The 25,412-nt window shown below is 41.6% G+C and overlaps 1 protein-coding gene across 1 annotated transcript in view; it reads right to left on the bottom strand.

Annotated features, from left to right (window-relative positions):
- The window catches only part of sort1a (sortilin 1a), a 53,766-nt gene extending 37,838 nt beyond the window's left edge, over positions 1 to 15,928 (bottom strand). Inside the window, exons 1-4 of the mRNA XM_059950020.1 lie at positions 15,685 to 15,928; positions 4,956 to 5,015; positions 3,454 to 3,527; positions 1,703 to 1,805 (exon numbers count right to left, since the gene is read on the bottom strand). Of these exons, the coding sequence (XP_059806003.1) occupies positions 1,703 to 1,805; positions 3,454 to 3,527; positions 4,956 to 5,015; positions 15,685 to 15,840 (393 nt within the window). The 5' untranslated portion in view covers positions 15,841 to 15,928. The remainder of the gene's footprint in view (positions 1 to 1,702; positions 1,806 to 3,453; positions 3,528 to 4,955; positions 5,016 to 15,684) is intronic.
- Positions 15,929 to 25,412: the final 9,484 nt, after the last annotated feature.

Raw genomic sequence — 25,412 nt, 5'->3', positions numbered from 1 at the left:
CTCCACACTGTCACCCAAAGTGTATCTGCACCCTCCCCCCCACCCAATTTAGGGTATCCCATTTGCTACTGAGAACATGGCTTCCTTTCCACAGCAGAAAGGCAGAAGTGGGTGCCTGCTTTCAACAACATCAAATGGGAGAGCAAATTTTCATTTGCCAGTCACTTCTTCTGACTTCAGCGATCATGTTGACTTCTTTCTGCCCTTGTTGCCTCTGATATATTTGCAACAGGTGCAAAGCACACTCATGAAACAGAAGCTCATCTTGCATCCAAGCACAGTTCAAATCCTTGGAAATCAAAACTTATCTGAACAACTTCAGATAAAACCTTAGCTGTTCAGTTTTAATGCAGGCTCTCCAGCTGTAACTTTCCTAGTTTACCTACCCTACTATCCAACCTGCTGACTGTCCCAACATTTTATTTGCTACTTCTAACTATCTGAACTCCACCATGGACAGTCCCAAGCCTGGCTGTGAAAGGATGAAAGTTGGGAATGGAGCTAGCAACCCTAATCTGTAAAACACAGAGCTACAGAAATGCCAGCAGAGGTTCCAAAGACCTTGAGGATTCTGGCAAGCCGCTATCAACAGCCAATGTCCCAGTAGGGGTGATGGGCTTAAAGAAAAACAATTTTATTATTATTTATTATTTCTCTCAACCCCCCCCCCCCCATTCTCCTTGTAACCTTTTACACCTTGACTAATCAAAAAATTATCAACCTCTGCTAATCAACGATTTGGCCTACACAGCTGCTCATTCAATGAACTTGACAGATTCATCACCCTCTGACCGAAGTTCCTCCTCATTTCAGTTCTAAATATATGTTTCGCTGAGGCTGTACCCTCTATTCCTAGACTCTCCTACTAAAGGAAACATTTTCTCCATGTCCACTCTATCTAGGCCTTTCAATATTTGATGGGTTTCAATGAGATCTCCTAATAATATATTACTGTAATTAGCTTTCTATGTAAAGCACTGTACTGCTGCTGCAAATCAACAAATTTCACAATATTTATTAGTGCTATTAAACCTGATTCATATTCTTTTGTTGGTATTTATCTTGTAGTCCATAATCACCATACAGTAAAAAAAGTCTTATTTCATAGTCGAGTTATTCAAAATCATTTCCTACTATTAAAAGTCCCCTTGTATTGATTAAGCTGCCCATATGTGCCTGATCAAGTTTTTCCATACCCTGAACACGGTCAAGTTTATTATCATAGAACGATAGACATGCATATAAACAAGACAAAGCTTCTCCGAAGCAGGGAATAAAGCACTGCAGCATACATAACACATATTAACATGAAAATAAGGATGAAATCTACAGATGGATCACAAATAAACAAACAAACTAAAACACATAAATTAAATATTGTAAGGTAAATAACAGATTAACCAGTGACACTTTGAATGTGATGCCACAAGGAGTTCACAAGCTTAATAATCTGAAGGAAGAAACTGTTTCCCCTCCTGACTGTTCTTGTTTTCATGCATAGCAGCCCAAAGTGATCAATTTCACAGATATGAGCATGGCATACCAGTGCTGACTACACAGAATGGATGACACCTGCAGTTTAACATGATGCAACACAGAAATCCAGGGCTGTCAATAATCAATAAAATGTAAGAACATTTAAAAAACAATAGAAAGTAGCATTATATCATTTGAACAGATCTAGCAATCAAATATGATTTACCTTTCCAGAGTTGTCAGGACCAATAGCAATTCCAAATTCAGTACGAATGAATGTATTATTGATGAGTTTTGTAATATCAGAATAAGTCTTCCCATAATTATCACTGAAAGAAAAGTAAAATACAATAAAGCCCAGAATAATTAAACAATATTTGAAAGTGCCGAGTATCATGAGCAGTTTTGGGCCCCTTATCTAAGAAAGGATGTGCTGGCATTGGAGAATCCAGACGAGGTTCACGAGAATGATCCTGGGAATGAAAGCGTTAACGTATGAGGAGCTCTGGGCCTGTACTTGCTGGAGTTTAGGATCTCGTTGAAACCTATTGAATATTGAAATGCCTACTGGACATGGAGGTGATGTTTCCTATAGTGGGGGAGTCTAGGACCAGGGGGCACAGCTTCAGATTACAAGGAAGTCCCTCAGAACAGAGAACAGGAGGAATTTCTTTAGCCAGAAGGTGATGTATCTGTGGAATTCATTGCCACAGAAAGCTGCGGAGGCCAACTTATTGGATACGTTTAAAGCAGATGTTAATAGATTCCTGATTAGTTGGGTCATCAAGGGTTACTGGGAGAAGGCAGAAGAATGGGGTTAAGAGGCAAAATAAATCAGTCAAGATGAACTGGCAAAGTGGACTAGATGGACCAAATAGCCTAATTCACTCACAAGGTATATATAGTGAATCTGGGACCAAATGAACACGTTGGCCTTTATTACGCTGTTTGCCATTTTTATTAATTGCTTGGGTAAAAATATGTACTATACAAGTCTGCAACTGATGCAAAGCTAGGTGAAAAATAAGGTATGAGAACTTGCAAAGAGGTACAGACAGAATGATTGCAGGACGGCAGCAAATGTATTCTGTGGGACCACATTCAAGAGAACAAAAATTCTTTAAATACTGAGAGATTTGCAAATGTAGGTATACAAAGGGCTCAGTGTATTAGTTCATGAGGCAAATATACAGGTAGAGCATGAAGACAAGAATTGGCAAAAGGCAGAATCTGATACATAATACTAGAAGACATCAGAGGCTCAAGCAGCATCAGTGGACACAAATGCTGTAAGTTGATGCTTCAGGTCAAGACCCTGCATCAGGATGGAGGGAAAAGGAAAGATTACCAGTATATTGGTAAATCGGTTTATTACAGAGGCAGGGTGGACATAGGTCTCTAAAAAGGGGTTATGAAGCACTCCTTCCCTCTGCTAGCCTATTGGTTACCCCTGGGTAAGATGTAGCACCTGCTTAGCATCCCCCACCCCACTGATCAGTTTCACTTGAAGCCTTGGAAGCAGGTGGTGGATGGTCATATCAACAGCCGGTTCATATCAGGTTATGCGACCACTGACGCCAGGCAATCTCTGAAGAGTATTGATAATAGCTGGGGTCACTCATCTTGTAAAGACACTGCAATGCAATGCAAACCACTTCTGTAGAAAAATTTCCCAAGAACAATCATGGTCGTGGAAAGGCCATGATTGTCCACGTCGTACCACTCTGCACAAATGAACGAAAGCTCAGACATGCAGCATGCTCTAAGTGAGACAGCTGTCACTGCTATTCCTTACTTTAAAATAAATTTATTTTTCAGACATCCCTAACTACAGCATGGTCTATTAATCACCTCAAATTCTTTTCTGCAATGGGATTCATTATTCTCTAAACCTACAAGTTCAAACTCATTAATGTAACATCATCGGCTGTCTCAAATTTCCATTTCAAGAGACACTGAAAATTTTATACATGCTACCTTCTGTACAACTGTGATTGTCCAAAGTGTTTGCCCAACAACGGCAACTGGAAAGTTGTCAATACCAAGAGAACCTGTAAGTGAAAAAAATACATGTAATCACATGACCAAAACAATTTGCACTCCAAAAGGAAAATATTTACATTCATAGAAGATGTGAAAAAAAAGCTGTCCAACTCAACTTCCATTTTCTAGTTTTTGAATTATGGCCAATAGGTCAGTAATCACAGCAGCATAGCAGAGTAATGGTCAGCATAAAGCTTTATAGTGCCAGTGACCCAGGTTCAATTCCTGCCGCTGCCTGTAAGGAGTTTGTATGTTCTCCCTGTGACTGCGTGAGTTTCTCTGGGTACTCTGCTTTCCTCCCACAGTCCAAAGACGAACTGGTTGGCAAGTTAATTGGTCATTGCAAATTGTCCTGTGATTAGGCTACAATTAAACTGGGAGATTGCTGGGCAGCACAGCTCGAAGGGTTGGAGGGCCTGCTCCACACTGTATGTAAATAAATAATAAATAAAAATACCAGATGAGCGTTCAAGAAAAAGTTAAACAGACCTAGTCAAACTTCTCTTTCTCAGAGCTGATAGTTGTCGTTTATGAAATTTATTCCACCAAATAAAACAAACATGATAACAAAATTTCTTACAATGTGAGGAAGACACCCACGCTTTACTTTAAAAGACTTTACACATTTTATATGTGTCACTAGTTGTAATTCACAGTCAAAAGAAAATTATCTGATGGTCAAAACTTGACACACATTCACGAATTCTGTTCGGCCACCTCTGCAGCAGCCAGTGCAATACATTTCCCATACCAGCAGACTGTGAGGAAGATCTTTAATAATATTGCCAAGGATTAAAGATCAACTTTATTCAGCATATACATTTGGATGTATTAGAAATTTGTTGTAATATGTTGGTGCAACTTGCAACAAAAACAATTATAATTATAAAAATAAACTTAGAAGTTGAAGTACAGATATGGAATAAAATGGGTATAAGTACATAAACATAATCACGTATTACAATGTAAACAGAATTATAGAAAAAGTGGTTTAAATTGTTTACAAATTTCTGTAACCCAAATGGCAAAAAGGCAGGTTGGCTTTTACTTACCTCAAAAGCATTCACAAATCACTCCCCTAAATTTGAGATATGGATTAAATTTGTCTTATGTAATATGTGGACAAACAAATTCATTATAGAAAAGTTCTTTCAAAACATGCTGAATAAAAGATTACTTTAATATGCACATAAAATTTCAGCCATCCAATACCATAATAAAAGTGTCAATTTGAAAACTGATTAAATCTCATTTTTGTTTTCTCAAATTTGACCAGGCTTATCTTACATTCCACAAGACGTATGTACAGGCTCCAGAGAACATTTAATGTTTCCTTTAAAATAGCCGCCCACCTCTTTGTTTCAGCATGGTGCTGACATTTCAGGTTACAAATGTACAGACAAAACTAAGAAAAACATAGTTCAGATAATACTTACACCAGTTCCATCACCAACCCATGCCAATGTCACAGATCCACTCAGGTCCACAAATTGATACTGCAAAAATAAGTGTTTAGCATTTTTATTGCAAAGAAAGATATGTCCTATCCTGATTTGAATTTATCTACTACAGGGCAGAGTTCTTCCTCCACTAACCTAACCTGTCTCAGAGTTGTCTTGCAGCACTGTATGGAGTTTGCATGCTCTCATGTACCACAAATAAAATGCTGGAGGAACTCAGTAGGTCAGGCAGCAAGTACGGAGATAACTTTCCCCGAGGTTTCCATATTCTCGCTGTGACCATCTGGATTGCTACAGCTCCCTTCCATGCCCCAAAGTTACAGAGTCTGGTAAATTAACTGGCTACACTAACATTATGGGTGGTGGGGTGGAGATATGTCTCTACCAAAGGAGGTGTAAGGTGCTCCTTCCCTCTGCTAGCCTGCAAGTCACCCTTGAGCAAGGTGTAGCATCTCCTTGGCCCCCCGTTCTCTGCTCCCCCTAGGAGTCTAGGATCAGAGGGCAAAGCCTCAGAATAGAAGGATATCCCTTTAGAAAAGAGGTGAGAAAGAATTTCTTTAGCCACAGGGTACTGAGTCTGTGAAATTCATTGCTACAGACGGGTGTGAAGGCTAAGTCATTAGGTACTGTATATTCAAAGCAGAGCTTGATAGCCCCTTGATTAGTAAGGGCTTCAAAAGATATGGGCAGAAAGCAAGAGGATGAGTTTGAGAGGGAAAATGAACTTCATACACCTGTGTTTCAGCATTTCAACTGACCAGTTACAACTGTTACCAACACCACCCTTGATACCACTGAACATGTCCGGTTGCCTCAAATATTTCCAACATTCTAGATTTTACCTGGGACTCCTTGCTAGCAGGTCCAACTTGGAAATTTGCCCTTAAAGGTTATGCATGGCAGGAGGACGAAGTAACCATGGTTGCAAAATGTGCTTGGCCAACAAAATGTATTAATGTTCGAAGTATGTGATGCGTGGCAAATGACAAATAATTATCCAAACTAGTGCCTGTCACAGCACACTCAAAATCCCATCTAAACTTTACCTGAGAGGGTGGTAACAATCTCTAGAGAAAAAGGCTGCAAGTAGTGGTGACAGTAGTGGATCATCCAAGCCATGATTGCCAATACAATTGGGTAGGAGGTATAGGAGCCTTAAGGTTATCCTACATCCATCAGGCTCCTATCTATATGGATAACTTCATTCACCTCAACACTGAACACTAACTATGGACTCACTTTCAAGAACTCTACATGTACTCGGCATTATTTATTTATTATTATTTTTTTTTTTTGCACAGTTTGTCCTCTTTTGCACACTGGTTGCTTGCCTGTCTTTGTGAGTAGTCATCTACAAGGAGAACCTCCATCTTGGGAACTAGCCTACAAAGAACCCCGGACATCTTCAAGCAGCGGTGTCTCAGAAAGGCAGTGTCCATTATTAAGGACCTCCAGCAGCCAGGGCATGCCCTTTTCTCACTGTTACCATCAGGGAGGAGGTACAGAAACCTGAAGGCACACACTCAGTGATTCAGTAACAGCTTCTTCCCTTCTGCCATCCGATTCCTAAATGGTCATTGAACCCTTAGACATGACCTCACTTTTAAACATATATTATTTCTGTTTTTTTGCATAATTTTAACCTATTCAATATACATATACTGTTATTTAATTATTACTATATTTTGTGTTTTTTTTTCTTCTACATTATGTATTGCATTGAACTGCTGCTGCTAAGTTAACAAATTTCATGACACACTCCAGTGATAATAAACCTGATTCTGAGAAGCAGCATCCATCATCCAGGCTATGCTTTGTTCAGGCAGGAGGTACGGGAGCCTTAGGTCCCACACCACCAGGTTCAGGAAGTTATTATCCTTCAACTATCAGACTCCTGAACCAGCCTGGATAACTTCACACCCCTCAACTCTGAACTGATTCCACAGACTCACTTTCAAAAACTCCCCATGTTCTCAGAATTATTTTTCTTTTTTATTTATTATTTGCACGATTAATCCTGGTTTGCACATTGGATGTATGTCAGTCTTTGTTATCTATAGTCTTTCATAAACTCTGTGGTATTTCTTTATTTTCCTGTAATGCCCACAAGAAACTGAATCTCAAGGGTGCATATGGTGATATGATAATAAAGTTACTTTGAACTTTAACGCCAATGACATTTTTACTTTTCAATGAGTGTGCTAGGAAGAACTTTCTTAATGCACGGTGAACATCAGTATGGTTGTTGCTAGCTGACAGCTGGTGATCAGATGCCTGGTATTTTCTGAGAGAGTGTAAAGGTCTATTCAGCAGCTGTTGACAGTCTTGGTTGGTCATGTTTGACAGCAACTGGAAGAGTTGTGAAAAATTTGATCCCACCCCAAAGATCAGGTATCATTCAGAACCATTGAGAGTTCTTATAACAGTCAATTAGATGGAAAACTCATCTACCTTAATTGCTCACATCACATGCACTGAGAAGAAGATATATTTTGTTGTTCTATCACCAAATTTCACAAACTGCAGACTGAACACAATCCTACATCAACTTTTCTGAAATACCAATCTCTGAAAGTGACTCTTCCCTCTCCACTGATCTCCCTCCTGGCACTTAGTGGGACAAGTACTACATCTATCCCTTTACCTGCTCCTGACTGCCACTCAAGGTAGATTGGGGGAGCACTTCGTTAAGTAGATTCGCTCTATCCGCTGCAAAAGGCAGGATTTCCTAGTGGCTACCTATTTAAATTCGACTTCCTATTCTCATTCTGACATGTTGGTCCATGGCCTCCTCTACTGCCACTATGAGGCCGAACTCAGGTTGGGAGGAACAAATCCTTATATTCCGTCTGGGTACCCTCCAACCTTCTCCCCATTCTGGTTCCCCTGTCACCCCTCTTTTCCTCACCTGTCCATCACCTCCCTCTGGGTCCCCTCCTCTTTCCCTTTCTTCCATGGTCCACTCTCCTCTCCTATTGATTCCTTCTTTTCAGTGGAAAAGTTAGTCTTGCAAAAACACATGACAACAGTTTCTGTTTGCCACACAAACAAAGCTATTGCCTCGGTAATGCTTGGGCAAAATATGTTTTGTGTGGGATACCAAAACATTAAGGCTCTTGGGCTTCACTCAAGTTTGAAAACAGCTTTCAATTGATTCTAAGTCTATTACCCCTAAGCTAAGAAGGGAATAGAATTTATAGAACCATCCAAGAAGTTCTGCACGATTATAGTGTAGTAGTTCACATTGTACAGCAGCAAAGCACCAACACTGAATCAAGTGAAGACCCAATTTCAGACTATTTGGCAGAGTAGCACATCACACAGGAAGTTGGAACTATTTCAGTACAGCAGTTAATCGCTTAACTGCTGAGACCATATGCCTTTGTACCCAAATGCAGATAACACCATAAAAAGCTATTTTTGTAGCAGACAGGCAAATTCACTAAGACAAGGTGACATTAGCTATACAACTAATTTTATGTACTGCAAACTTTAAAAATAAATTTATTGTGTACAAGGCAATTTATATTCTATTGAGGAAGTTCTGGGTTTGGGGGCTATATTACCATGGCAACTAATACCAGAGAACACAGGCAAGCTACAAGCCAAGAATATTCCAGCTTATTTGTACAGATGGTGGCATATTTTTCTACAGAGAAAGAAACTTAAAACTTGAAACCTGACATAACTAAAATGACTCTGCGGGTTTCAAACAGGTCATTGGCTTGGAATGTTGGGTACTTCCATTGCTGCGTTGTTTATAGCAAGTTACAAAGGACCTGGCTGGGAAATTAACTGGTCACTGTAACTTGCTAAGTGTGTAGGTGAGAGGTGGAGTCTGGAGAGAGATTGTGTGAATATAGGGGAAGACGGAGATTTCTGTAAATGGACCTTGGATGGTTGTGTGCAGATTCAGTGAGATAAAGGGTCTGTTTCCATATTGTATCTAACTAATCACAAAACCTTAAATACAAGCCCCACTTTTAGAACACAGAATATTACAGCATAGTACAAGCCATCTAGTCCACAACGTTGTGTCGACACTTCAGCCTTCTCCAAGATCAATCTAACCCTTCCCTCCCACATAGGCCTCCATTTCTCTTTCTACTATGTGCCCATCTAAGAGTCTCTTAAATCTCCCTAATGTATCTGCCTCTACCACCACCCTTAGCAGGGTGATTCAAACACCCACCACTCTATGTACAAACCTACCTCCTCTTTCCTCCAATCACCTTGAAATCATGCCCCTTGTAACAGCCATTTCTGCCCTGGGAAAGTCTCTGGCTGTCCACTCAATCTATAGCTCTTCGTTATTTATTCGGGTATAGTGCAGAATAAGCTCTTCCGGTCCCTCGAGCCATGTCACACAGCAGTCTTCCAGTTTAACCTTAGCCTAATCATGGACAATTTACATTGACCAATTAACCTACCAACAGGAAATCTTTGGACTGTGGGAGGAAACCCATGTGGTCATGGGCAGAATGTATAAACTCTTTACAGGCAGCGGCAGGAACTGAACCTGGGTCGCTTGTACTGTAATGCTACCATGCCAATCCATCATGTCATCTTGTACAGTTTTAACAAGTGACCTCTCATCCTCCTTTCCTCCAAAGAGCAAAGTCAATCAATTCTCATGCCTGGATGGAAATTACAATGGGCATTTACAAAATGGAGAAGATAACAGCATCTGTTAATCATAAGCTGGAACAATTTGATTCATACTGGGAAAAATGGTTTAACTACATAACACCTCATTGACCTGATTTTATTCTCACAAATCAATGAATATGTTGTATATTTTTTTTAAAAATCACTTCCTACTTGGAGTTTTCTCCTCTTGCTTGATCTTTCTTTCCTCTCTTTTCTATAAGTGTATACCACATAAACACTACGTGGAGATCTGTGGCAAATATGAATATATGATATATATGTATAGTATCTGAAATACATCTTACGGAAATGTTTGTTTGATGATGAACTTCAATAAAAACTTAATTACAAAAAAAAAAGACATGCTCACCAATCCAGACATTTCCCTGGTAAATCCCTTCTGAACCCTCTCTAAAGATTTCACAAACTTCCTAAAATGAGATGACCAGGGCTGAACACAGTATTCCAAGTAAAGTTTTGGTTCATTACTTGATCTTGACTATGCACTTACTCAGAACCTTGAAGATGTTTTAAGCAACAACTAAAAGGCATTCATGGAATTATTACTTAAGTTCAAGTGTTACTAATGCAGTATTTTATTTTAAATACAAGTTATCAAAAACTCAGATGATGGTTCTGTGTATTTTTACAAAGGCTTCACCCCCACTATATACTAAAATTAAAAGTTCAGCAAAACAATTCCAGTTCCTGAACAGGTGGGATTGAAACAAAATAAGACTGCACTACAAAGGGAGTTTAATTTAGGATTTCAAGGAATAGCTCTCCCCCAAAGTCCAATTTTTAAGGCAACTAGTCTTCACTCCTTTCACAGGGAACAGTCAGCCACAAAAATGTTGATCCATAAATTTGGATAAATTTGTCTTTCAAACTATTGGAACCATAGATCCTGCCTCCTGATTTTTTTAAATTGCAAATTAATGGCAGATGCTAAAGATACCTGAGCTATATTCAAATCAGAATGAGCCAACAATTAGAGGTGGGTTACACAGTAATTATTTTATAAAGCTTGACAAGGAGGAAAATTGTAGTGAACCGGATTTTTCATAACAAGGTATCAACAAAGTAAGGTGAAAAGCAAATGTATAATGCACCAGTAACTCAGGTAATCAGTAGAAATGGATTAAAAATCAACAATGCAAGTGAAAAAATAAAAACAACAACATGATCTATGGAAAAATACTGCCCAAATTACAGTAATCTTCTACACAAATTGAAATGCTCCAGTCAGAAACAAAACATATAACAGCATAGTACAGGCACTTCGGCCCACAATGTTGCGCCACCCTTTCAACCTGCTCCAGGATTAATCTAACCCTTCCGTCGTACGCAGTGAAGTATTTTTCTATCAAACATGTGCCCATCTAAGAGTTTCTTAAACGCCCTAAGTTTTCTGCCTCTACCAACAATCCTGGCAGCACATCCCACGCACCTATCACTCTGTGTAAAAAAAAAACTACCTCCACTCACCTTAAAATTACTCCCCCGCATATTAGCCACTTCCGCCATGGGAAAAAAGCCTGTGGTTCTCCACTCAATTTTTGTCTCTTATCTGAAACACCTCTACCAAGTCACCTCTCATCCTCCTTCATTCCAAAGAGAAAAGCCCCAGCTCACTCAACCTACCCTCATAGGAAATGTCTGAAATAAAATTAGAATCCTGAAGTTGCAATTTAATTTGTACATGAATTTAAGGCAGTTCTGAACAAGGACCAGCAGAAACACTGAAAACTGCAAACACTTTAAAGAATGCAGGTAACACCTACTTTAAAAAACTTGCACATTTTCACAGCTGCAATTCATAAATTGTGACTGCTTTTGAAACTACAGCACTTGTTTCAAAAATAAATTAAAATGATCAAGTCACAAAATATTTAGGATTCCAAATATAAATTGTTCCGACATGCCTGTCACTACAAATACACAGGCCTCAAAAAGAGTACAGATTCTACCTCCTACATCACTTACTGCCCACAGAATGAAACCACATGTTTAGCAGTATAAACTCGTTATATAGTAAGTGAGGATTTTAGTATACACACCAAGTTATAATCTGACAAACACATCTCATGATCTTAACCAAATTTGACAGCACATTTCCAATAACAGTAGTTTCTGAAAATTCAAAATGCTTACTTAAAATCAAAGCATCTAGTTTCATACCAATTAAACTCAGAATCTTCTACACCCATGGTGTTTATGAAATTATATTGATTAGGAGGATATTTTTAAGAACATGAGTTGCGCTGGATAAAAATACTCTTTACTCAGTATTTTCACAAACCCTGATGCTCACAAAATACTTTAACTGTATTTATGGGATTACAGGAGAGATAAATTCATTAATAACCTTTTACTTTTAAAAATTCTGATGCAACTTTGTGGCTTAAAAAAGCTAAGGGTATCCTACAGATTAAATGGCAATACTTGTGTATGTACTCCATTTTTGTTGATAGATAAGGTGGACTTAAATACAGTATGCAGAAAACTGAAATGTTCAACAGGCAGCATCTATGGAAAGGAATAAAGAGTCAATGTTTCAGACCAAGAACCTTCTGCAGGACTATGTCAGGTCTCAGCCTGAAATGTTGACAATTTAGATACTGCTTGACCTGCTGAGTTCCTCCAGCAGTTTGTGTGTGTTGCTTAGAATTCTAGCATCTGTAGACTTTCTTGTGCTTATGCCATAATTGGCGTCAAATCAGTTACATTTCAAACTGATACTGAGAAGATAAGGAACCAGAAGACAAGCAAAAGAAAGCGGATGCAATGAGACAGCAAAGCTGAACTTCAAAGTTCCTGAAATTCAGGAATGGAATTAACTTTAGAACACTTTTCAAACCTCACGACAATATAAATCACTTCATAAATGTTAATCGATGCCAATTTTTAAAAGTAATTCCTGACAGAGCAGAAACATTTTTAAGTAAACACAGGTGTTTTTTTTTAAAAAGTGCGGATACTAATGCAATGTCTGAAATAAGACAAGCAACTTGCATACAGCCAGCAGCCCAAAAATGTGGTAACTAACAGACGTTCAGTCACACAGACAATACATAAGGTTGCGCCTGCCATTACACTTCCAAAGAGTTTCATATAGCATCAGGGTAGGATGAAGCCTGCAGGTCATCAGCTTCAAGAATAGTTGTTATCTTTCAACCATCAGGCTCCTGAACCAGCATGGATAACTTCACTCACCTCAACACGGAACTGATTCCACGAACTACAGACTCACTTTCAGGGACTCGTGCTCTCAGTATTTTATTTGTACAGTTTGTTTTGTACATTGGTTGTTTACCAATTAACCTACCCAGTACGTCCTTGGACTGTGTGAGAAAACCAGAGGACCTGAAGCAAATCCATGCATTCCATGGGGTGAATATACAGAGTCTCCTTGCAGAGGACGCCGGGATCGAACTGTGAACTTCGACGCCCCAAGCCATAATAACGTCACGCTAACCTCAGTTTGTTAATCACAGCTTAGCTATCTTTTTTTGTTATAAAGTGTTTATTGCAAATTTACAATTCTACAACAAAATGGAGACATTAAAAGTGACTAAGACAAACATTTCCAACGCTATCTAGGATTATATTCATCCCCTGCGTTGCTCACGGTCCTGGACACATCTGTCTGGAGCTGAGAGGACACAGCAGCAAGCAAAGTCACTGCTGGAACTTTGAGACATACTTCACTGCTTTAGCTTGATATCTGAAAATAAACTCTGAGCTACCTATCAGGTCAGACAACACCTTGAGAGAGACAACCCTTCTGTAACAGGCTGGTAAATTTTCACCAGAACTGGTCAGTTCCAACAAAACTGAACAAGTTGGTTATCTGAAGAAGACAGCGCCAGAGAACAACGTGACCAATGGTAATATCCTGACGAGAGGTTACGAAACTACTTATTTCAAATATGGTTTTGTCACTGGGCTGTGTGTGATTGGGATGCGAAAGCAGTTTTGATGGTGTGTTTTCAGGCCGATTGAGCAATCTGGTGCTTTGCTGTCTCCAAGGGAGCTCGGTGAGGTTTGGAGCGGAGTGTGCAGCTGGAGGCCTGGACACCATGATCAGCTCCACTGAGGTGTTGAGCAGTTGAAGTCGACGAGGACGAGAGCCGAGGATGGGTGGGTTTTCGGTGCACTCTGCCTGCGTTTGACCGGTCCTCCTCTCCCTCTCCAGAAGCCTTGGGGTATGCCGGAAGGATTGATCAGCGAGGCTGTGGAGTCGTTTTGGGGGACTTTGAGGCTCATGGTGGATGGATTTCTGGGTTTTGGTTACTCTTTCTTTTTGCTGCTTTTGAGCGGTTTGATCAGGGTGATCAATACAGACTGGGGCTCTTCAGTGAAGAACGGTTCTGCGTGTAGCCCGCAGTGGGCTAGCTGCGCAACGCTGAACTGAACTAAACTGAACACTACTGGACTCCTGGCTTGATGTTTGATATTCTATGTGTTATTCGTTCGCTTTTTGCAGCTTGTGCAATTTGTTCTTTTCTCGTTCATTGGGTATTTGAAGTTTTCTTGAATGAGTTCCAAGGTGTTTCTGTTTCATGGCTGCCTGTGGGAGAGTCGTATTCTGTATACATACTTTTATAATAAAAGTACTTTGAACCTTTTAATCTTTGAATCTGAAGTTCCTGTAGGCTGTGACGTACTCTATCAGGAGATGGATTGCTGGCCCAGGCCTGTGTTCAGCTTCACTGGATTGGCACAAGAAGCCATAAATACAGGGATGGAGAGTTAAAGTGGCCACCAATTTCAAAGTAAATTTATTATCAAAGTACATATACATCATCATATACTACCCTGACGTTCATTTTCTTACAAGCATTTACAGTAGAACAAAGAAATAGGGATCATTGAAAGGCTACACACAAAAACTGACAAACGACCAGTGTGCAAAAGACAGCAAGCTGCAAATTCAGAAATTATAGAAAGAATATAAGTAAATAATATGGAGGATAGGGCTTGTAGAGTCCTTAAAAATTAGTCCATAGGTTGTGGTATTAGTACAGTGTTGAGGTAAGTGCTGGTTCAGAAGCCTGTTGTTTGAGCGATAATAACTGTTCCTGAACCTGGTGGTGCCTGACCCAAGACCTCTGTACCTTCTCAGTCACCCCTGCAAACTGAACAGAATAGTCACACATTTGATTTCTCTGATGTAGATGTGGTCTCATCCTGAGCACTGAGTTTAACACGGAAGAACTGTTGTGCCTGCATTGACTGGTTGGGTCCTCCTTGTAACAGAAAGGAAACAGGTGCTGCCTTTCTTGTATTTTGATAGCGCAGTGCTGTGAGTTGACATTGGTGGAGATAGACTAGTCAGGGGGAATGAATGGTCCCTTTAGACCAAGTGACACTGGAAGAGGACAAGTGGGAAGATCTCCCTGGTGCTGGCAAGATAATTATGGAGGAAGTTCTGTAAACGGTAGGGTGCAATGCAAGAACAAAATGAACCTAATCTTTTTACTGAGTGGGAGTAGAGGGCAAGAGCAGAAAACACAATAGACTCAATTGAGATGTCAACTAAGTGAAGGCTTAACCAGAGATAATTGAAGCTGTGGTATGTAAAATGTGTTTATCTGATAGAGTGGGGGAAGAGAAGGGAATTCTTACAGGAGCCAGAGCTGGAGACCACTAGACCATAAAACTCAGGAGTAGAATTAGGCAATTCGGTCCATCGGGTCTGCTCCTAGGCCTGGCAAACAGCTGGACAGTATGAGACCAGCGGACGATCACCCAGGGAAACATCGCAACAAAACCCCGGTTTGTCAAGTGCGGAACGAACGCCTCACCCTTCAATCGGACCTGGTCAGCTGAGATGTCACAGCAGATGCATCAGACTGCAGACAGCAAACTGCGAAACAACCCCCACCCCGGTCGCCTGTCCCCAGGCCGTATTGCCCCGAATAACCTCCTTTCAAGACCCCATCCGGACCACCTGCTGTATTTACCCATTTCCCCCGTCCCCGAGCCTGATCGACTGGACCCCCAGATATCACTCTATCCCGCGGGACCTCCGCTCCGACCCCCCGCTCACCTCGTGTGTGTGTTCGGTCAGCTTGTCCTGGAACGCCTGGCCCTGCAGACAGGAGACGCCAGCGCGGGGCAATCGGGAGGCGGAGACCAGGGCGGGAGTGGCGGCCGCCGCCAGCAGCAGCAGCAGGAGGAGCAGCGGCCCCGCCGCCTCGGACATGTTCACCTCACGCAGCACCGTCAGCTCCAAGCCGGCATCACGGCCGCTTTAAAGCCTCGTCTCCGCCTCGCCCAAGGAGTCGCCAGATGGCCTGAGCCCTGCCCACAGCGCCGCCGGTGATTGGCGGACCTCACGTCAATACGATTACGTGACAGCACGGGGACGTCTGCAGTTCAGGGTGCCGCCCCGACAACCCAACAACACAGTGATGTAACAAGCGTTCAACAACACCAACAGGTCAACAACTCTACACACACTCCACAGTGGTACAACAGGTCAACAACACTGTAACACACTCTCCACAGTGGTACAACAGGTCAACAACACCGTAACACACTCTCCACAGTGGTACAACAGGTCAACAACTCCATTACACACACTCCACAGTGGTACAACAGGTCAACAACTCCGTAACACACTCTCCACAGTGGTACAACAGGTCAACAACTCCATAACACACTCTCCACAGTGGTACAACAGGTCAACAACACCGTAACACACTCTCCACAGTGGTACAACAGGTCAACAACTCCATTACACACACTCCACAGTGGTACAACAGGTCAACAACTCCGTAACACACACTCCACAGTGGTACAACAGGTCAACAACACCGTAACACACTCTCCACAGTGGTACAACAGGTCAACAACACCGTAACACACACTCCACAGTGGTACAACAGGTCAACAACTCTACACACACTCCACAGTGGTACAACAGGTCAACAACTCCGTAACACACACTCCACAGTGGTACAACAGGTCAACAACTCCGTAACACACACTCCACAGTGGTACAACAGGTCAACAACTCCGTAACACACACTCCACAGTGGTACAACAGGTCAACAACACCGTAACACACTCTCCACAGTGGTACAACAGGTCAACAACACTGTAACACACACTCCACAGTGGTACAACAGGTCAACAACTCTACACACACTCCACAGTGGTACAACAGGTCAACAACTCCGTAACACACACTCCACAGTGGTACAACAGGTCAACAACTCTACACACACTCCACAGTGGTACAACAGGTCAACAACTCCGTAACACACACTCCACAGTGGTACAACAGGTCAACAACTCCGTAACACACACTCCACAGTGGTACAACAGGTCAACAACACCGTAACACACTCTCCACAGTGGTACAACAGGTCAACAACACTGTAACACACACTCCACAGTGGTACAACAGGTCAACAACTCCGTAACACACACTCCACAGTGGTACAACAGGTCAACAACACCGTAACACACTCTCCACAGTGGTACAACAGGTCAACAACACTGTAACACACACTCCACAGTGGTACAACAGGTCAACAACTCCATTACACACACTCCACAGTGGTACAACAGGTCAACAACACCGTAACACACACTCCACAGTGGTACAACAGGTCAACAACACCGTAACACACACTCCACAGTGGTACAACAGGTCAACAACTCCATAACACACTCTCCACAGTGGTACAACAGGTCAACAACTCCATAACACACTCTCCACAGTGGTACAACAGGTCAACAACACCGTAACACACTCTCCACAGTGGTACAACAGGTCAACAACACCGTAACACACTCTCCACAGTGGTACAACAGGTCAACAACACTGTAACACACACTCCACAGTGGTACAACAGGTCAACAACTCTACACACACTCCACAGTGGTACAACAGGTCAACAACACTGTAACACACACTCCACAGTGGTACAACAGGTCAACAACACCGTAACACACACTCCACAGTGGTACAACAGGTCAACAACTCCATAACACACTCTCCACAGTGGTACAACAGGTCAACAACTCCATAACACACTCTCCACAGTGGTACAACAGGTCAACAACTCCATAACACACTCTCCACAGTGGTACAACAGGTCAACAACTCCATAACACACTCTCCACAGTGGTACAACAGGTCAACAACACTGTAACACACTCTACACAGTGGTACAACAATCCAACAACACTGTAACACACTCTCCACAATGGTATAAGAGTCAAACAACATTAACAGTAATGCAATTTCAAGAATAGGAATATTACTACAACATAATTCAGCAACTATAACAACAATGCAACAGCAGTGCAACAATACCAACAGAAGCCTTACAATGGCAAAACAGCTACTGTTCAACAATGATAACGGTATTTTAACAATTGCCAACTGTACTTCAGCAAAACAACCACAGTACATCAACAATTTAACAACAGTCAACCCAGAACATCACTAACAGCAAAACCAAGTATCATACAACAATCCCAACAACCATAGTAGAACACCGCCACCCAAAACCAATGAGAACATAAGTACAACACTGTTGTGTATTTAATATTTCAGTGATAGTGGATTAATCTTTTAAACACGCTGTTGATTAGGCACTCTTTGTTCATTTAAGTAAATCATTACGGGTTAATTGTTAAAATAAGTGAATGGCATACACCATGATGCTACCACATGATATATGCGTGCCACACTTAAAGTATAAACTAAGTTAGACTCGCATCTTTTGGACTCCCCGTCTTTTCCTTTAAATTATATTTATGTTTTGAACTTAAAAAATATTAAAAAATACCAACAACAGCATAACCACAATGCCAACTGGTAACAACCACTGCACAATACTAACTCCAGTTCAGCCATTTTACCTGTTTCTGACCAGAGTGCCTGGTTTTGACCATGTGAGCAGGTCAGCCTCCCCTACTGAGATGACTCAGTGTAATAGGGAGATACTGGCTGAGGAGAGTTCACTGATACCGGTGTATTTATCCTGTCAGTGGTACTGGCCTACTGCCAATTATACCACTGGCATTTAGGGCATCCATGAAGGTCCTCCAACTCTACTGATGTTCAGTTTCCTTCATCATGTCAGCAGCTTCCGCTTGGTTTTCACTACTGTCAGTCATACAAATCCTGGGTGGAGACTCAGGAATACCATCACAATTTTGTTTGACCAGTCAGGGTTGTTAGCCCTGAGCTGAACCCCCAAATCTGAAGGACCAATGGATCACTCTTAGTCTGGCCTCTACCCTTTGACCTGATTGCCATGGGTGACCCTACCAAGATCCAATTCCTTCAGTGGATTTGGAGGAAATTCTAAAGACAGCGGTGTCCTTCTGTACTCCGGGCTAAGGTGGCACTACCGAATGTGTGCAACAGCTCACTGGCGGATCAAAAGGCAAGAAATTTGAGTAAAAACACCACCAAAAATACCTTTTCTGAGGCAAATTGCATAAAATGATTGCTGCACACAGTGAGGGGGTGAGTGATTCTGTGGCGAGTTCGGGGGATGAGCCGGGCTGGTGTGTTGCAGGAGTGAGCCATTCAGAGAGGAGAAGTCGGGGCAGCGGGGCTTCAATGCCCGTACAACTGACCAGGTGCAAGGTTGGATCGCTCTAGGCTCCAAGCTGATTTGAAGAGCTTGAGAGGGGCTTCGGGCTGGGCGGCAAAATCTGGGCCCGGAGTGAGTTGCTGGGTAGCATGGTCTAGGCCCCAAACCCTTTGCATCAGCTGGGGCCTAGTGCAAGGAAAAATCCAAACAGACAGTATGCTCTCAATTGTGCCCCAGCAGAAAGTTCTTAGGATTTGGGGATTATGCCAAACGTCTTCAACCGTCTGAGGTGAAAGAGGCGCTGTTGTGCTTTTTGACACCACACAGCTGGCAGGTACAGACCACGTGAGATCCTCGGTAAAGTGTACACCAAGGAACTTAAAAACTGTTCAGCCTCTCAACCCCAGATCCATTGATATCAATAGTGTGAGCCTGTCTCCATTCCTCCTGTAGTCCACACCTAGATCCTCTGTTTTTATGACATTGAGGGAGAGGTTGTTCAGGTTGTCAGGGTGATGACTTCTTCTCGGTAGGCTGCCTCGTTAATATTTGAGATTAGGCCAATCAATGTAGTGTCGTAAGCAAATTTAATTAGCAGATTGGAGCTTTGGGTGGCAACGCATTCATGGGTATAAAGGGAGTAAAGTGGGGGGCTCAGGACACAGCTCTGTGGGGCTCCTCTGTTGAGGGTCAGAGGGACAGAGGTGAGGGAGCCCACTCTTAACACCTGCTGACGATCTTACAGGATGTCCAGGATCCATTGCCCTATCTGCTACACCACCGTTACTGATTTTGTCCCTTTGCTTTCTCAACACCAATACAACATCGGTGATCATTTGGTCATCAGGCTCTACTCCTGCAGCTGGGTAGGAAAGTTGTGGCTAGGGCTTCTGCACATTCTTCTTTAATGGACTATGGACTTTTCCAGTTTTATGGTTTTTATATTCTTTCTTGTTGTTTCTTTGAGCAGGGTTCTTTCTCGTTGCGCTCTGTGCTGAAGAGGGGGGGGGTGGGATTTGATGATTGTATTGCCGTTCTTTTTCATGCAGAGAGGTAGGTTTGCTGTTTCTCTTTGAACTGATCTCCATGGTTTTCCTTTGTTTTGGGGGGGCTAACAGGAGAAGAACCTTCGAGTTGTATAATGCATACACACTTTGATAACAAATGAACCTTTGATCCTTTTAATGGCCTGCAATAGATTTCACTCCACCCTGGTGAATCGTGCCTTCATTACTTCCTCATGCAATCCCGCGCTTTATCTCCGGAATTTTGCTCAAATCCTCCTTTCTCCTGCATATGTACAAACACCACAGAATATTCACTGCAAACATTGCCCAAATACTCAGTCTCCACACATTTCCTCTTTCCTCTGCTGCCCTCTTGCTCTTTTCATAATGATACAACAGTGAAAAGGTGGGAGGTCAGAATCAATTATCAAAATGAATGCAGTATATTTCTAAAGTCAGAATCTGATCAAGCAGTGTCAGCAAGGCTTCACAACAGAAGGAAGTCATTTATCTGAACTATTTGAGAAGTATTAGCCAGAGTAGACAGAGGCAAAACGGTAAACAAAATATTTTTGCATTTGCAAAAGGTACATGACAAGGTAGCACATGAAGACAAGGTGAGAGATCGAGGTATCAGACACAGATCTATCTAACCAACAGGAAGTAACAACTAAAGATAAGAGGGTCTTTATTGCATTGTCAAACTATGACCTACAATGGGCCAGGGCTATTTACAGTAAATATTAATGATATATTGGAAAGTGAATGAATTTCAGCCAATACATGTAACAAATAAAGCTGATCTTTAATCTGTCAGTCTTTAGAAATACCTTACACATGTTCTCACTTTATTTGTCTTACTTTAAGGACACCTCATTTCATAGTCATTATTTATTGCTATTTATATTTGCATTTGCACAGTTTGTTGTGCATTGATCTTGTTTGCAATTGCTGTCCTATAGATTTCCCACAGGAAAAAGAAACTCAGGATTGTATGTGGTGACATGTATATAGTCTGATAATAAATTTACTTTTAACTTTGAAAAATCTGCGTGTGTGAGTAGAAATAGAAAATAATTAAACAGAAGGAAGGGGAATGAAAGGAACAGCAAATTTAGCTTAACATGTCAAAACCTCACTGTAACTCTGAACAAAAAGTTATAAGGAAAGTCAAATTGAGTTTATTGTAATCTGCACAAGTACATGTATCCACAAGTGCAATGAAAACCTTCCTTGAAGCAGTATCACCAGCACCATAGTAAAAGGCACAAAGTTTTCAAGGTAAACATTCCTGTGGAAAACCCATACATACAAAGTTCAAAGTAAATTTATTATCAAAATACATATATGTCCCCATATACAACCCTGAGATTCATGTTCTTGTGGGCAAACTCAATAAATCCAATAACCATAGTAGAATCAAGAAAGACTGCACCTACAGGGAGGAAGACCAGTGTGCAAAAGGCAAAAAACTGTGTAAATACAAAAATAATAAATAAATAGATAGATAAATAAATGAAAAAGTATAAAGAACATGAGGTGAAGAGTCCTTGAAATTGAGTCCATAGGTTGTGGGAACAGTTTAGCGATGGGGCAAGTGAAGTTCTCTCGTCTGGTTCAAGAGCTTGATGGTTGAGGGATAATAACTATTTCTGAACCTGGTGGTGTGAGTCCTGAGGCTCTTTCTGATGGTGGTACCAAGAAGAGAGCATGACTTGGGTAGTGGGAGACCCTGATGTTGGATGCTGCTTTCCTGCATCAATGCTCCATGTAGATGGGCTTGCTGTTGGGGAAGGCTTACACATGATGTACTAGGCCATATCCACTACTTCAACTTAATATTAAGATGGTTTTTGGAAAGTATTGGGGGATGTTAGAGGTATAGGTGTGGGTAGTAGAGGCAGATTTGTTGAAGGTAGTGGTGGAGGCATTTAAGATAGGCACATTGATGCAAGAAAAATGGAGGGCTATGTAGAAGGGAAAGGTTAGATTGATCTTGGAGTAGGTTAAAAGGTCAGCACAGCATGATGGGCTGAAGGGCCTATCCTGTTCTATGTTCTCAGTAAATTGATCAGCCTGAATGACCACAAGCTGTTTGTTAAAGTTTAGTGAATCTTGAAGCCCAACATCAATCAACTTTGAGCACCATTCCGTGTTGATTTACTGAAGTTGGTCAATTTCAACCTGAGCATACAAGAGGAAAACAGCATTTACATTGTTTACTGCATAAACACAAGATTCTGCAGATGCTGAAAATCCACAGCAACACACACAAAATGCTGGATGAACTCAGCAGGCCAGGCAGCATCAATGGAAAGGAATGAACACTCAAGTTTCAGGCCAAGACTCTTCATTAGGACTGGAAAGGAAGGGGAAGATGCCAGAAAGAAAGGTGAGGGGAAGGAGTATAATTAGAAGGAGTTCGGTGTGTGGGAAAAACAGAGGGTTGCAGAGGAAGGAATCTGATAGGAGAGGAGAGTGGACCAGAGGAGAAAGGGAAGATATGGACCCAGGGGAGAGTGATAAGCAGGTGAGAAGAGGTAAGAGGTCAGACTGTGGAAAAGAAGAGGGAAGGGGAAGGATTTTTTTCAACCAGAAGGAGAAATCAATATTCATGCCATTAGTTGAAGGCTACCCAGACAGAATAGGCATTGCTCCTCTACCCTGAGGGCGGCCTCATCTTGGCACAGGAGGAAGCCACGGATCGACCCTCAGAACGGGAATTGGAATTCAAACGTTTGGGCACTGGGAAGTTCCGCTTTTGGTGGATCGAGCAGAGGTGCTCAACAAAGTGGTACACTACACGGAAGACTTTCAATATACTGTGACCTTAATGAAAATCTTGATTGGTATTCTTTCCCTGGGAGACCATTCTTTATTTAACTGGGCTATTGTTATTAGGGCTTTTTGTGGTATTCTGTGTTATTTTGTGCATTCTGTATTGCAGTAGCAATGACTAAACAGAGTAAGACCAGTATTTTATATTACTTTAATAGCAATTGACAAGCCTGAAAAAATGACCCATTGAAATCCAAGTGTAATGGTTAGGAAATGTAGTAATTAAAAACTAAATCTGGAATAAAAAGCTCGGCGCAGTCATCCTAACTGTGAAACTACTCTAAATTAGTCTCTCACTCTTCTCTCCTATCAGATACCTTCTTCTTCAGTGCTTTACCTTTTCCACCTATAAATTCCAGGTTCTTATTTCATCTCCTCTTCCCCACTCAGTCACCTGGACTCACCTATCATCTGCCAGCTTGTACTCCTTCCCCCCCACCCCATTCTTATTTTGGCTTTTGCCCCCTTCCTTTCCAGTTTTGATGAAAAGACTTGGCCTGAAATGTTGAGTTTATTTCCCTCCATAGATGCGGCCTGACCTACTGAGTTCCTCCAGCACTAGGTGCGTGTTGCTCTGAAGACTAGCCAATTCACTGGGGTCCTAGAGTGATGGAACTCTTAACCTAGTTTAGTTTCTGAAACTGCACAGGTCACTCAGTTCAAGGTGCAGTAGGGCTGGGCATAAATAGCAGTTATGTCCAGGGAATTAGAAGGCACCCAACAAAATCACCAGCTTCAGACTGCAAGGTTCTCGTACTTAACTTCAGGTACATTTTGAACACTGTATTTACTTCGTATGTTTAATTATGATCCTTTTTTCAGATTTTCTCAATTGCTTACTCCCAGCTAAAAGTAACTGACGCACACTAAATATAACGAGGGTTTAATTGGGTATTTTGAGTAAGTGAAAATAAGCTGGCTCACTTTCCTGCTACATCAGTCCCAGACATGTCTCTGTACCTTGCAGAGCTATGTGAGTCACTCCACCTCAGCTCTGCTTCGAGGCCCGAAGGTCAACCCCCCAGGTCAGCAAGTCCTGGGGTCAATATCCAGAGGAAGTGATTGAAGCAGGTACATTAACAGCACTTCAAATTCAAGTTCCAGTTTTTTTTGGCATCAAGCTGTACACAGCTAAACCTGACAATGTTCCTCTGGTATAAGGAGCAAACAGTACATATAATCACATACTGTACATTAAATGATATTCACCCAATATTAACAGATAATTTTTAAATTATGTAGATGTAGAAGCTAATACAAAGTGCGCATTTACAACATATAGTTTAGTATGGTGGTTGTCCATTGTATCAGACGATGATAGGAAACCTGTGCAGGGGAGTTTTTAAAATGGAAAAGCCACCGGAGCAGTTCAACTCTCTTGACATTAGGAAGTCCAGGTCCAGTGATCATGGCACAATCTAACCTCATTTTTTAAAAATGTTGGGGTGGAGACATGTCTCTACCAAAGGAGATGTTAGGTGCTCCTTCCCTCTTTAGCCTGCAGCTCACCCTAGGGCAAGGTGTAGAATCTGCTTAGCCCCTCAATCAGGTGGTGGATGGTCATATAACAGCTGGTGCATATCACGTCCTAGTTATGCAACCACTGACACCAGGCAGACAATCTCTGAAGGATATTGATAATGGCTTGGGTCACCCCTCTCATCAAGACACTGCCCCGAGCCAATGGCAAACCACTTCTGGGCAAAAAGTTGCCAAGGACAACCATGGTCATGAAACTATGATTGCCTACCTCATACAACACAGCACATAATGATGATACATATATATTTTTTTTAAATTTAGAAGTGGAGGGGGCTTAATTCCAAGTCAGTTCTCTCTCAAGGTGCAAGATCCACCTTAACCCTAACCCAGTGGTTCCCAACGTGGGGCGTACGCCCCACAGGGGGGTAACTTGATTTTTAAGGGGGGCAATTCGAGAATGAGTTATTAACAGTGAATTTTTTCTAGTAAGTCTGTGTGAGTATGAGTGTGTGTGCGCGAGTTAATACATATGTACTGTATATATAGTGAATCACCATCATTACAACCATCAAATGGCTTTCATAATTAAATTAATGAATTGACTGATGTAGGAAGGAACGAATGAACAAGTCCAAATGTGTAAGAAACTCGTACGAGGTCGCGCCAATGCTGCTTTTTGCAGTAGCTTTCGGTTCTTGGTGGTGTGAAGGTGTGTACATTGCGTCATCTCTTTTAAACGGTGTATCTGTCTTTGTATGCTGTAGAAACGAATCAGCATTGTTTTATTTATTTATTATTATTTTAATATCACTTAATGCTTTTTTTTTTACAATTTCTTAGTAATTTCTTCCTCAGAACTTTAACAGTCCTTTGGTTCTTTTATTTTT

Source organism: Hypanus sabinus, chromosome 25 (genome assembly GCF_030144855.1).
Source record: "Hypanus sabinus isolate sHypSab1 chromosome 25, sHypSab1.hap1, whole genome shotgun sequence".
NCBI lineage: Eukaryota > Metazoa > Chordata > Chondrichthyes > Myliobatiformes > Dasyatidae > Hypanus > Hypanus sabinus.
Note: the sequence above shows the minus strand (reverse complement) of the source record. Positions and strands in the feature narration are given on the sequence as shown.